This window comes from Emydura macquarii, unplaced genomic scaffold (assembly GCF_026122565.2).
Source record: "Emydura macquarii macquarii isolate MOO-44397 ecotype Brisbane River unplaced genomic scaffold, CSIRO-AGI_Emac_v2 contig_587, whole genome shotgun sequence".
NCBI lineage: Eukaryota > Metazoa > Chordata > Testudines > Chelidae > Emydura > Emydura macquarii.
In genome coordinates this window covers 15,033,817-15,046,684 of record NW_027130724.1, presented here as the reverse complement: position 1 = coordinate 15,046,684, position 12,868 = coordinate 15,033,817, and the positions used below count along the sequence as shown (strand labels likewise).

General features: G+C 39.8%; 1 protein-coding gene across 7 annotated transcripts in view; it reads left to right on the top strand.

The window, feature by feature from the left end:
- Positions 1-12,868, top strand: part of SBF2 (SET binding factor 2) — a 547,042-nt gene that overhangs the window by 329,824 nt on the left and 204,350 nt on the right. For all 7 annotated transcript variants that reach the window (XR_010918455.1, XM_067540773.1, XM_067540774.1 and 4 more), the window contains 3 exons: positions 984-1,188; positions 3,342-3,451; positions 5,062-5,211. Coding sequence is in view for 6 of the 7 variants with exons in the window: in XM_067540773.1 (XP_067396874.1) it covers positions 984-1,188; positions 3,342-3,451; positions 5,062-5,211 (465 nt within the window). In the remaining variant the exon portion in view is untranslated. The remainder of the gene's footprint in view (positions 1-983; positions 1,189-3,341; positions 3,452-5,061; positions 5,212-12,868) is intronic.

Below are 12,868 nucleotides of genomic sequence, written 5' to 3'. Positions count from 1 at the left end.
TTGGACAAACAGAAAATCCCTTGGATTGCAGAAAGATTCAATATGCTATCACTGCTCTGCTGTTCTGCAATAGACCAGAGAAAATCTGAAATTTATACTGAGGGTGAAATTCTAATTGAATTCCTCCCAAGAATTATCTATCTGATAGTTAATAGAGCTAGAATAAGGTTTTGTGCGGCCTTACTTTCTGACTAAGAAACTATTCTATTAGATTCTTATTCTTGTGTTCATTATGATGATGCCTGGAGACATTTTATGTATTTCAACTACTCAACATAGTAAAATGATGATGTATCACACCACTCCTCTAATCCTTCCAACGGTAAAAAGGTTGGCTGTTTTGTTTACCTACATTTATATCAGTTATGCACTAAGTCAAGTTTAACTGGCTTCATTTAAGCAATCATTTACATTTTCTCCTTTTCTCCTCTGAATTGCTTTGGATGCCAACAAAACTCACTTTGTAAATCGTGCAGCTGAGGAGCATACTGTGACATTTCTCTGTAATTTCAACATCATGTGAGCTTAAAGTTCATAAAATCCGTTAAAATAATAAAAATGAAGTTGGGAAAGTTACATTTAAGGGGATTAGATTGACGAGAATTTGGAACATAACATTACTATATCATTTTGAGTATGTAGAGTTTCTATTCTTTAACCATAAGGGACACACAAAATTTCAATGAAATTCGGCTTAACACTTTTTCAACAAGCCAAACATTCAATGCCTGCAAAACGTAGAAGAATTTGTTGTGCTTGTGCAACGATTAATGTAATGCTAAAATGTTCTGGTGCTGTTACAAAGTCCAAGAAGGCCTTTTTCAATGGGGGGGGGGGGGGGGGGAAATCTGTCAACTTCACCTATTGAGTGACCACTCAGTGATTACTCTTTGTCTGTATTTCAAGATACTGTGCTACTTCTATACAAAGTGTTAATATAAAATAACTATTTTAGTGTAAAATGTTATGCTTTTTGGTTGCAGGAGAATCCAAATCCTCACATGGCATTCCAAAAAGTTCCACGGCCCACAGAGGGATCTCACTTACGAGTTCATATCCTTCCTTTCCCCAAAATTAATGACAGCCGGGTTCAGGAATTAATTCAAGAAGGCCTTGCTAAGAACCAAAGTGCCCCACCAGCTACTCGGATAGAAAAAAAGTGTGTGGTTCCTGCTGGTCCACCTGTTGGTATGTGGCATTGTTATCTGCCATATATTTATGAATCCATATTAGAATGAATGTAAACATCTACTTTAATTAAAATGTGTTTTTAATATGGTGTTTTATTGAGAGATGGGGGAAGGCAAAAAAGGAATTCCTAGTGTAATGAAGTAAAAATATAATTAACATATCAAATTTGTTGTTCCCAATTCAGCATTCACATAGTAGGTTGGTTTCAGAATTTATGTAAGATCCATGTGCCATTTCAGTACCTTTTTTATAAGAGCTAGGTATTATTATTAAACATTCTCAGGACAAATGCAGACAGAAACTTTCCTAAAAAAATGAGGAATTTGCCTTTATCTGATTGAACGGTAGATTTTCCACTCTATAGTTTTTTATATTAATTCCACTTCCTCGTGTTGGCTATGACAGCACATGTAGGTATTAGTATCTCATTTTATGTGAGATAAAATTTTATGGGAGAAAAAAAGGCTTATTCTGCTCTTATATCCATGGCATTCTCTCTCTCTTTTTGGTGGTGGGGGGGAGAGCGAGAGCAAGAGAATGCTATATCTTCTATTAAATAATCTCTAGAATTCAGCAAATTCTAATTTAGATAGGAGAACTGAGTTGTAAACTTGTGTTTCAAGTCATAGGCTTCTTTAAATGCTTGATTCATCTGAGGATTTTTGTTATGGAGGATCCAGTTTTGTGAATTCTTTGAAACAGACCAAGGTTCCTCTACCTTAAGGAACCATGTATTATTCAATCATGTTATCGAAAGGGATGGATATTAGCGCAATATACACAATATGCATTGTACTGTCAGCAGAAAAATCTGGCTTCCTGAAATTTGTCAGGGTTCATTCATTTGAACATTTTTAATGGAAGAATCCTCTTGTGAAAATGGGGAATACCCCCTTGTTTTAGTAGAAGGATGAAATACATCAGGTTGCATGCAAGACTTGAGTGTCTGCATTACACTTGTTTCAGTGTACACGACCACAGAAGTAATAGGTAGTGAACTATTTATTTAATAAATGCTTTGGGTTTTTTTATTTAAAAACCAGGCAAATATGGAACTATGCAGTTGCTTAACCTACAGCAGGCAAAAAATAAGACCTATTTTAATTATCCACTGTAGTTTGTTGGATTTAAAACTTAAAACAGATAACAGATGTGGTTGTACACTTTGCAGCAAAGCAAAACAAAGATGTAAAGCATGCATAACAAAGTGGTTGTCATAGAGAGATTATAGCCTTAGGAAAGGGAAATTACAAACAGAAATTTGAGGTGTTTCTGTATTACTGAGTTTGGTGAGTATAAAAAAAAATATGGTTAAAATTGTGAGATGGAGCCGAAGAAAGGTTCTACACTAATTCATTATCAACTGGCCTGGTAGCACCTTCAACATGAATCTGTGTGTATGGACAAGCGAAAGAAGAGAAATTGAGAAGAGGAGCCAGGAAGATCAGAACATTTAAAAGTTTAAACGTTGAAATAATTAAACTGTTATCCTCTGGAGGGCCAGAGTTCCAGCGCTTGTGCCTTAAATTGGCCAGGGCCCCTGGGCATGGACCCCGTTGGCCCGTGCGATAATCTGTCAGTGTTTAGGCGCCCTTAGGAAGCCGGCACCCCTAGGCATTTGTTTACAGTGCCTAACTGGAAATCCGGCCCTGGTTGTGCTCATGTAATTCTGTGATTTCCATCCCTGTACAGTAAGATAAAAATAAATGACATCATTATAGAATTCACTTTTTCGTGCCATATTGGTTAAGATAGTGATCTTAAAATCCAGACTCAATTAGTATGTCAGTGCCATTAATTTAGTTTTACAGGTTTGAGTCTGGTTGTCTATATGAAACAGACAAACAAAACAAGCAAATAAATACTCCACTTAAAATTCAGAGCATAACCACCAGCAAGCCAGCTGCAGGCTTTCCTGTATAAGGGTAACTGGAAAAAAAGCAAGACTGAGGAATAACTTGTTTTTAAAAGCTACTTGAGAGTTTGTAAATTCCTTCTCATATGAGCCTAATAATGATAAACAACTTAGCAAAATAAAATTTAGACTAGAAGCCATGTTAGGAATTTTCTAAAAGTACTGTCTAATTACTATTTGTGGCTTTTACAGAGAAATTGTTTCACATCTGTGTGTACTTCTCTTTCTTTGTTAGTTTCCATAATGGAAAAGGCCAGTACAGTTTTCAACAGTGCACAAAGATTGGAAGTTGTTAGAAACTGCATCTCCTTCATATTTGAAAATAAAATTTTGGAGACTGAAAAGGTAATATTAAAAAAAAAATTTTAACACTCCTAAATAAGCATTCACTGCCTCCAAGTTAAACTGACACATCGTAAGTAACTGAGTGACCATCTCACAGACCCTGTCACATTTCTTGTCATGCTTTTTTAATGTTCATTATCTGTTTCAGTCATTTTTTTCAATGAGTGATGGTTTTAAGCAGTATAACCACCAAATGGTCTAAATACAGTCCCGTATGTTGCAATTGCTTCCTCTGAAGACCTGTTTTTAATGTTCAGTATGCTGCTTGTTCATTTTTTTGGCTAACCATGCTGAGATTATTCATCACATGTTATTTTCCATATGCGTTTACAAAAAAGATCATTGAGAGTATCAACCTAATTGTTCTAGTTGTGAAGAATGTAAACAAAATAAGGCATAGTCATTTAATCCAATTGTTTGCCAACAGGTGCTCTATTGAACTTTTCAGCTAAATTAATTCATGTCTGTTTTAAAAGTGATAAAATAATATAGTGCAATGCATAAAACACAGGGTAGTACTTAAATATTTGAGTGGCTCATTTTTAGTAAAATCCACTAGTGACTTGACACAACTGTTATCCTTGATGGTCATATTACTTCTGCCTTTAAGATGTGGCCAGCTTTTGTGGATTCTGTCCATGGAGTTTTACAACTATTAATTCAACAGCATGTCATTTACTTATTTTTTTTACAACGAAAAACTCAGAACAGAAAGCCAAATGGATTGTAAACATGATCCAGAAAACAAATTAGAGCTGTAATTTTACTATTTTTTCAGTTTTCTACATATATCACATATGTAGTCGTGATACCCATGTGATAAAATGAATTCTTATGAGTCTTTTATTGTTTCACCTGCATTGCACCCACAAATCCAACTCTTTTGAGATTATTTCTAACATACCAAACCTCAGAGCAATTTCAAATGGCTGCATTTAAAGGGAGGGGGAAAATGTTGATCCAGAAATGTTATTTCTCTCCCACTCATTAGAGTTGGTGGAAGTTGCCTTTCAAATTTCACAGATCTGTGATTCATGCCAGACAATATTCAGTCCTGAAATAGGAACATGGTTTAAAGTCCACTATGTCAGAACTCATCAAGACTGTAAAATGACATATATTAGAAGTGAATTCTAGATATTATGTCTGGAAAAGTTGTTTTAGGAAATTTGTAGAGATTTCTAAAATATTTAGCTATAGATTTGTTCTCCTTGGAGACCTATACAGTTGAGTTCATGTAACTAAGTCACATGGCTTTAATAGTGGAGGGATATGAAGGAATCCCAATAAAATTTGTAATAATTTTTTCAAGTATTTTTAAAATAGTTTTTCAATAAAATATGTAATTCAGAATACATCATAGCATGGTATAAAGGCTTTATTGGCACTAGTTTGGGATGACCTGCATAACATACAGTAAGAGCTTGAAATTCAATGCCTGGTTTAGCTTGAAGTCAGTTATAATGAGAATTTGATGTTCTGGCTCTGGATTCATTTGGACTTTTAATTTACTATTCTTATTTGCAGTGTCTTGACAAAGAATTAATGACAGCCAATATTTCAGTGGCATTTCAGATCATTTTAATGATGTTAGAAATACTTGTCTGCAGACCCTGCCAGCTGCATTGAGGGCACTAAAAGGAAAGGCAGCTCGACAGTGCCTGACAAAGGAACTAAGCCTGCATGTTCAACAAAATCGGGCTATACTGGACCACCAGCAGTTTGACTACATAGTGCGGATGATGAACTGTACCTTACAGGTACTTTATGCTTGTTTTGTCTTCCTGTCCCATTCCTTGGTTATTTTAAAACAGCACTGATGATGATGGTGGAGAAACAAAATAGAGTCTGATCAGGGAGCAATGCACTGTAACAGATTTAAAAAGTGTTACCTGTCCAGGGAGTCCTGAGACCTTTAGTGTTGAAAAGATAACAAACCAAGACCCACATTACTCTAGCCAAGTATATCTATTCAGTATACAGAAAGTAGTCCATAGTGTTACATCTCCTTTCCGTTCATACAGTAATATGACATTCTGTTTTGTGGGTTTTTTTTTTTGAAAAATACTAATTAGTCAATTAAGCACATTACCATTCTTTATAGAAATTGCCTTTTAAAACTGTTTCAATTGATTTGGAGTTCAAGATCTACTTTATGCTTTTTCTGTTGAAAATCTTAGCTTGAGTATTCTTTACTGACACTTTCCATGGTGAAATCCAATGGTTCTGAGAAGTGCCACCAATGTATGGGCAAAAACACAGACCATCCATTATCCTGGGAGTGGTGCCAATTGATTGGTACAATATCAGTTAGAGAGTTCCCTTTCTTTATGGACCGCCAATCCAGAAATGGATTCACATATCTTATGTAACAAAGGCAATTTTAACAATAACAGTTTATTTTATCTAATTAATGATATAGTGTGACATAGCCTAAGTTTACTTATTGACTAGAGAGAGAAAATTGTGACTCCATTGTAAAGATGACGGCTTTAACTTGATTTCAGTTAACTAGTAAAAGTGATTGGGTGACTGGTGCTTATGTTTGTCAGTAGTGAGATTTTAATGTCAGAGGTGCTCTCTACAGCTATTTATAGCTTGCTTTTGAGATAATCCTAAAGTTTTTTTAAAAAAGGAATCATCAGCCAAAGTCTCAACAGCCATTTTTAGCCAAAATAACTTAAAATAAAAAATGTAGTTCATTTTGGCCTTCGTTTGAAAAATTCAGTCTGTCTAGATGCATTTAGTGGCATATACTTGTCAGAAATTACAGGTCTAATCTAAGTCTGTAAGGCTTCAGCCTAACATCTGAATATGTTAAAAGCATTTTATGTTTTTTGAGTATGATAATGTTTGCTGTGGGTAATTTGTATCTCTAAGCTTTTTTCCTTAAATCATTAAAGTTCTAAGAATTACATTGCAAAATGTAAAAGAAAGAAGAACTTTGAATAGCTGCTCTTTACAGATTTGAGTTCCTAAAACAAAGGGGCAAGTGAATTTGCTCATTTTAATTTACATGGCTGGTTGTTTTAAAGAAGTTTCTCCAGGTTTAATATTAGCTTTTTATGGTGTATATATATATATGGTGTATGTTATACGTTGTGGTGTAATGAGAAGAAATTTAGAAAGATAATGTTACCATCTGTATTGTCACACAGATTAAAAGAAAACAAAGGATACAGTCCAATAATTTAGGGCATGATACCATTTTGCAATGTTATATATAATGGTATGACTTTTATCTCCAATGTATAATAAATTTAAATAGCCATAAATGTCTATGTTGATTATTTGAATATAAACTGTGTATGACCATATGATGCACTGTATTTTTCATACTAAAAATTCACCACATCTCAGAGTCATGATAATATTGAATGTTACAAATCAATCCAAGGTGATAGCCTGGCTTTGAATTTATTATTTATGGTCAACTTGAGATTTATTAATATTTATATTTCTTCTTACAACTGTGTGCTTCTCAGGGTCTAAGTTAACATTCTGAACATTTTTATTAAAGCACTGAGAGTTCCATGGCAGAAAGTCCAAATATCTGTAATGTTATTTTAGGAAAGCAATATTGGGCAAAATGAACCAAATTCTAGATAAGTGATTTTATCAATAATGAATTAAATAATTATTATTGCTTTCCCTAAACTTGAGATGTTTGGTTTCTTATACATAAGATGGCAAGGCTTTTTGCCAGTATGCATAAGATTGTTTATTTCCTTTATCAAGCAGTTTTTATGCCAACGCAATAAAAAGTGGTTGGCAAAACACATAGCCTTCCTGTGCATTTGTCTGTCACTCAAAAGCAAAATCAGCTCATAAACCTGTCTAAATAGTTCCATTCGCTTGAAATATGGAAGTAATTATATGAAAATAGCTGTGTTTGAGAAATATGGCTTTTTCCAAATTTGAAGAACTTAAGATTGTTCAAGCAGTTATGAGTTGATGATATTCAAATGACAGGTCTGTGTGTAGGACTGTGCATATTCATGTTTTACATAAAATTTTGTATAAATAATTACTTAGAATTGTTTTTCTGTAATGCTGTCTTTATTAAAACTACTGTTAAGAGTGGTAAGAACACCCACTGTTTATTAATAATAATAAATAAGGGATTTTTAGACATCTTAGCCTCATGCAAATATGTTCTCAGGGGCAAATTCACCACAGTTCTGCTTCGTGAGGGGTACAGGATGTAGAAAGTTGCCTAGGAAAATCCATACCTCAGGTTCCTGGCTGAGCAAAGGGCAGAGGTGTAGCCAGTAGATTGACAAACCATGCAAATGATATGGGCCAGTGGCCTGTGTAGAAGAAATGTAGTATGCTGTGATCTTCATTATGACTCAGAGGCTTCAGCAGCAACCACAAAGTGGCTACAAAGCTGATTCATGCCCTATCTCTGGGATATGAAGAAGGATTCCTTTTCTTCCTACATCTCCCTGTATATCCCCCTTGCAACATTCATTTACCCAGCATTTGCATGGGGGAGATGAATTTGGCCCTTCAGAAGTATTCCTGGTCCAGTTATTTATGGGCTCGTCTAGAAATAAAAACAAAACTAGTAAAACTGGCCAGAACTGACAAAAACAAAGTGTTCCAAGGGGCACCCACTAAATTAGCTTTTTTTTTTTTTTTAAATGGACATACTATGTAAATAGTGAAATTATGTTATGCACATACTATGTTCTATGCTTGTACTTTACATTATTTGTCTTGCCTTCTGGAGAACAGCTTTTGAAGCTACCTTGGACATTTTAATAGCATTCTTAAACCTTTTCTGATTGGAGTCACTCAATTCCAATTTAAATTTTTTAAGTATTGTTGCTTTTGAGCTTATCCTGTGTAGTCTGTAGATGTTAAAAACCAGGCATTCACATGCAACCTTTGAATGTAAAATTTTTGCTGAAGTCTTCTGAACTAATTAAAAAATCTTTACATGTATTAAAATACTGTAAAGGTTTAACGAGATTTTCTTATTTAAGAATAACATAGTGAGAAAAGTTTTGACTGTATTTGCAGAACGTCTTAGTTTGGAGCTCTGATGTTCTGTCAGCAAAGGGAGGATTCAGATGTATGGTCTTCCAGTCCTGGGAGTAGGGCTTAATAGTCAGAAGAAGAGACTGGAGGAACGTTGTTGTAAATGCCCTTCTCTGAAATCCTCACAAGATGAGGTGGACTAAGGTCCACCATTTGAGATGAAAATCAAGTCAGGAAAATACAGTGTGTCTGAGACCAGAAGGGAGTTTGCACAAAAATTTGAGCTGATGACAGGAGTAGGAGTATGGGTTAAAGGAGCTTTCTGTGAGAAGTAGGGGGAGGAAGGGGATTATATGAGGCTCTCTGATTGTTCTTTGAGGAAAACAGTCTTAAATTTGGAGGAGAAGGCAAAGTTTTGGGGGATGTTAACCTTGGTTAGCCTTTATCTACTTACCTCGTCCATCAGTATAATTTAATAATACTTAGAGCATTTATAACCAACCTTTCATCTAAGAATTTTAAAGAGCTTTGCAACTTCTAATTAGTTAGTTAAACTTCATAACACCATTATGAAGGCTTAGCAAATGTGAATGTTTGTCTACACAGGGACATTTGGGAAAATTAATCTGAATTAACTAAAGGTGTGAATTTGAAGTGGATTAATTAAATTGCATTAAACCTTATGTGGATGCTATTATTCCTGCCTTTGCATTCTCTCTCTGCCTGCCTCCCCAAGCAGCAGAAGCTGTAGCAGAAGCACTTAAGAGGTCCTTAAGAGAACAGTAAGGGAGCTACTAACTAGAAAATGTCTTCCAGCAGCTAAGAATGGGAAATTAATATTAAGTAGAATCTGGCTTGTTGCATGTTGGGGCTTGTTTCCAGTTTGTAACAGGCTGAAAGGGCCATCTTTCGTAGGTAAATACTATTAGTCTGTAGGGAGAAGGGACCTTATGTCTTCACAGAATGACATACTCCTTGGATAGTACCTTCATTCCTCCTCACAGTGGGTGGGGTGAGAAGATAGTAAGAGATGGGCTGAGTGCTAGGGGTTGAATGGAGGCAACCTAGATTTATTGCTTATAAGGCCTTTGAGGCCATTTAACCCTTCATTGTATTCTGAGACTGAGCTCTGTGTGGGAAAACTTGCACAGCACATAACTGTACTGTGCCTGTCTCCAGATACTACTATATTAGCCCCTTCTGAGCTTTGTTTACCCACAAAATTTAAAAAAATGTTTAGATAACTTGGAGATTGCATTTCTCTGCCAAGATCATAGCCCATAAAAGACTGCTCCTCCTACATATTCCAAGTATTGAATAGCTATTTCTTTCTGCTCAGAACAGAGAACCAGCTGGATGGAGACCCAAACCTGGTTCTTACCCCATATTACTGTTTCCAAAAAATACCCTCCACAGTAGTTCTTATCCAAGACAGCTCCTTAAAGAATATGTACTAAAGAAGAAAGACTAGAGACAAAAGTCTCTCACAGGAAAAATTGTCAGTCTTCTTTATCTGATACATCTGAATTCATATTAACTTAACACTGTTGTTCCAACCTGTTGTAAATACTCCCATGGAATCCTGGGGGCAGAAGAAAATGTGGAGCAGGAGAGTCAAAACGTCACAACCTTTGACGTCACCTTTGATGTCACAAAGCGTCACAACCTGTGGCGCAGTCAGCCTTGGGTGGCCCCAGCGACAATGGCCGCAACAATGACCTTATTGGGCCCCATGGGGTATCCAGGTGGGGCCGGGGCCCCAATCCATTATGTCATCGGGGGTGCAGTCCATGCCTCTGGCACAGGAAAATGCCCATAGACACCACTTCTCGGGCGTGGAGTTGGACCCCATGGAAGGACCTTCAGCGGGTGCAACCCTTTGCCAGGAGGGGGTGCACCCACAGGACACACCTCGGCAGTCTTCTTCCTTCTCACTTGACGAGGCAGTCTCCCGGGACCACTCAGCACCACTAGAGGATTTCAGGGTGCACCGCGAGCTGCTCAGGAGGGTGGCCTCCAACTTGGGGCTGTAGGTGAAGGAGTAAAAAGAGGCCGAAGATAGCCTCTTCAATGTGCTGGCGGCATCTGCCCTAGCGAGAGTGGCCCTCCCAGTCCACAAAAGTGTCCTTAAGATTATAAAGGCCCTGTGGCAAACCCCTTCCTTGGTCGCCCCTACATCAAAAGTGGCCGAGAAAAAATATTGCATCCTGGCCGAGGGGTTTGACTATTTGTTCATTCACCCTGCCCTGGGAACCCTGGTAGTAGACGCAGCTAACCAGTGAGACAGGCAAGGTCAGCCAGGGTCCACTCCCAAGTACAAGGATAATAAGAAGATGGACTTGTTTGAAAGAGAGGTTTATTCCATGGCAAGCCTGCAGTTCAGGATTGACAACCATCAGGCCCTCTTGGGCAGATATAATTTCAACCTGTGGGACTCCCTCAGGCGGTTCGCTGAGGCTCTGCCCCAGGACCAGGCTGCAGACTTTAGCACTATCGTGGAGGAAGGAATCGCGATAGCTAGGGCAGTGCTCCAGACATCCTGTGACGCTGCTGACTCGGCAGGCAGGGCCATAGCCTCCGCCGTCTGTATGAGAAGTGCTCGTGGCTGCAATTCTCAGGCCTGTCCCAGAAGGTGCAGCAGTCTATTCAGGACCTCCCCTTTGATGGGTTGGCCCTATTCTCCGACCAGACTGATGCAAAGTTGCATGGTCTGAAGGATTCCAGGGCCACAATTCGCTCCCTGGGCCTTTACACCCCCCAGTTTTCCAGGCATCAGTCATGGCCCCAGGTGCAGCAGCAACCAAGGCCGCAGCCTAGGCTGTTCCAACCCTATAGGCATAGGGATAGAAATGGGGGGTTTAGAAGAAGAAATCAGCCCCCTAGCTCGTCCTCAGCTCCCCAGCAGGGGCCCCCCAGAAGGTCGGGAAACCAGAGCAGGCAATTTTGATGGTGTGCCCCAACTGCTCTCCTGGATTCTCCCCGCCCCTTCCTAAACAGGTTAAGGCCCTTCTATCCCGAATGGGCAAAAATCACTTCAGACCGTTGGGTCCTTGAGAGAGTCTCAGGGGGCTACGCCCTACAGTTTACATCTACCACCCCCCAGCAGCCCTCCCTCTACGTCCCTCTTCAGGGACCCCTCTCACGAGCAACTCCTCTTGCAGGAGGTGGACACCCTCCTCAACCTGGAAGTGGTGGAAATGGTCCCTCAAGGCAGGAGGGGTTCTATTCGAGGTACTTCCTCATCCCCAAGGCGAAGGGGGTCTGAGACCCATATTAGACATGTGTCGTCTAAACTAATAAATCAAATGACTCAGGTTTCGCATGGTCTCCCTAACCTCCATAATCCCTTCCCTGGATCTAGGAGACTGGTATGCCGCCCTCGACCTCAAGGACACATACTTTCATGTGTCTATCCTCCCCAGCCACAGGCATTTTCTCCGTTTCACGGTGGGTGGCTCCCACTACCAGTTTACAATCCTACCCTTTGGCCTATCTTCGGCTCCAAGGGTGTTCACCAAGTGCATGGCAGTAGTGGCTGCGCACCTGAGACGAAGGGCAAATTTTTCCTTACCTGGACAACTGGCTGATCAGGGGCAGGTCCAGGTCCAAAGCGCAGGAAAGTGGGACCCTCACTTGTTCCACGTGCAGCAGGCTGGGACTACTCATAAACAACCAGAAGTCCACACTAACCGCAGTGCAATGCATAGAGTTAATTGGGGCCACCCTGGACGCTTCCGAGGCCAGAGCCTTCCTGCCTCAGCCACGTTTCAAGGTGATGGTCTCTATCATCTCCCAGCTGCACCAATGTCCCATGACAACAGCCAGGCACTGCCTACAGCTGTTACGCCGCATAGCAGCCTGCACGTACGTAGTGAGACTAGCTTACCTGAAGCTCAGACCGTTTCAGGCGTGGTTGGCCTCGGTATATGTGCCGAGCAGATACCCATTGAATTGGTGGTCATAGTTCCCCCGTCCATCTTAGCCTCCCTAAACTGGTGGCGGACTCCCAGGGCAGTGATGCAGGATGTTCCGTTCAGCGAGCTGGTCCCGTCGGTCACTCTAATTTCCGAAGCATCGGATGTAGGATGGGGAGCCGACATCAACGCCAACCTAGGCACTCAGGGGCTCTGGTTGGGGGAGGAGAGGCACCTGCACATTAACATGAAGGAGCTGAGGGCCATTCGCCTAGCGTGCAAGGTGTTCCTCCGATTCCTGACAGGCAGAGTGGTGCAGGTGCTGACGGACAACACCGCAGCCATGTTTTACATAAACAGGCATGGGGGAGCGCGCTCCTCCGCCCTCTGCGAGGAAGCTATCCCTCTGTGGGACTTTATCATGAGGCATGTTTTCCACTTGACTGCCTCTCATTTCCCGGGAGTGAGGAACAACGAGGCGGATCGCCTCAGCAGGTTGTTTTTACCCCACCACGAC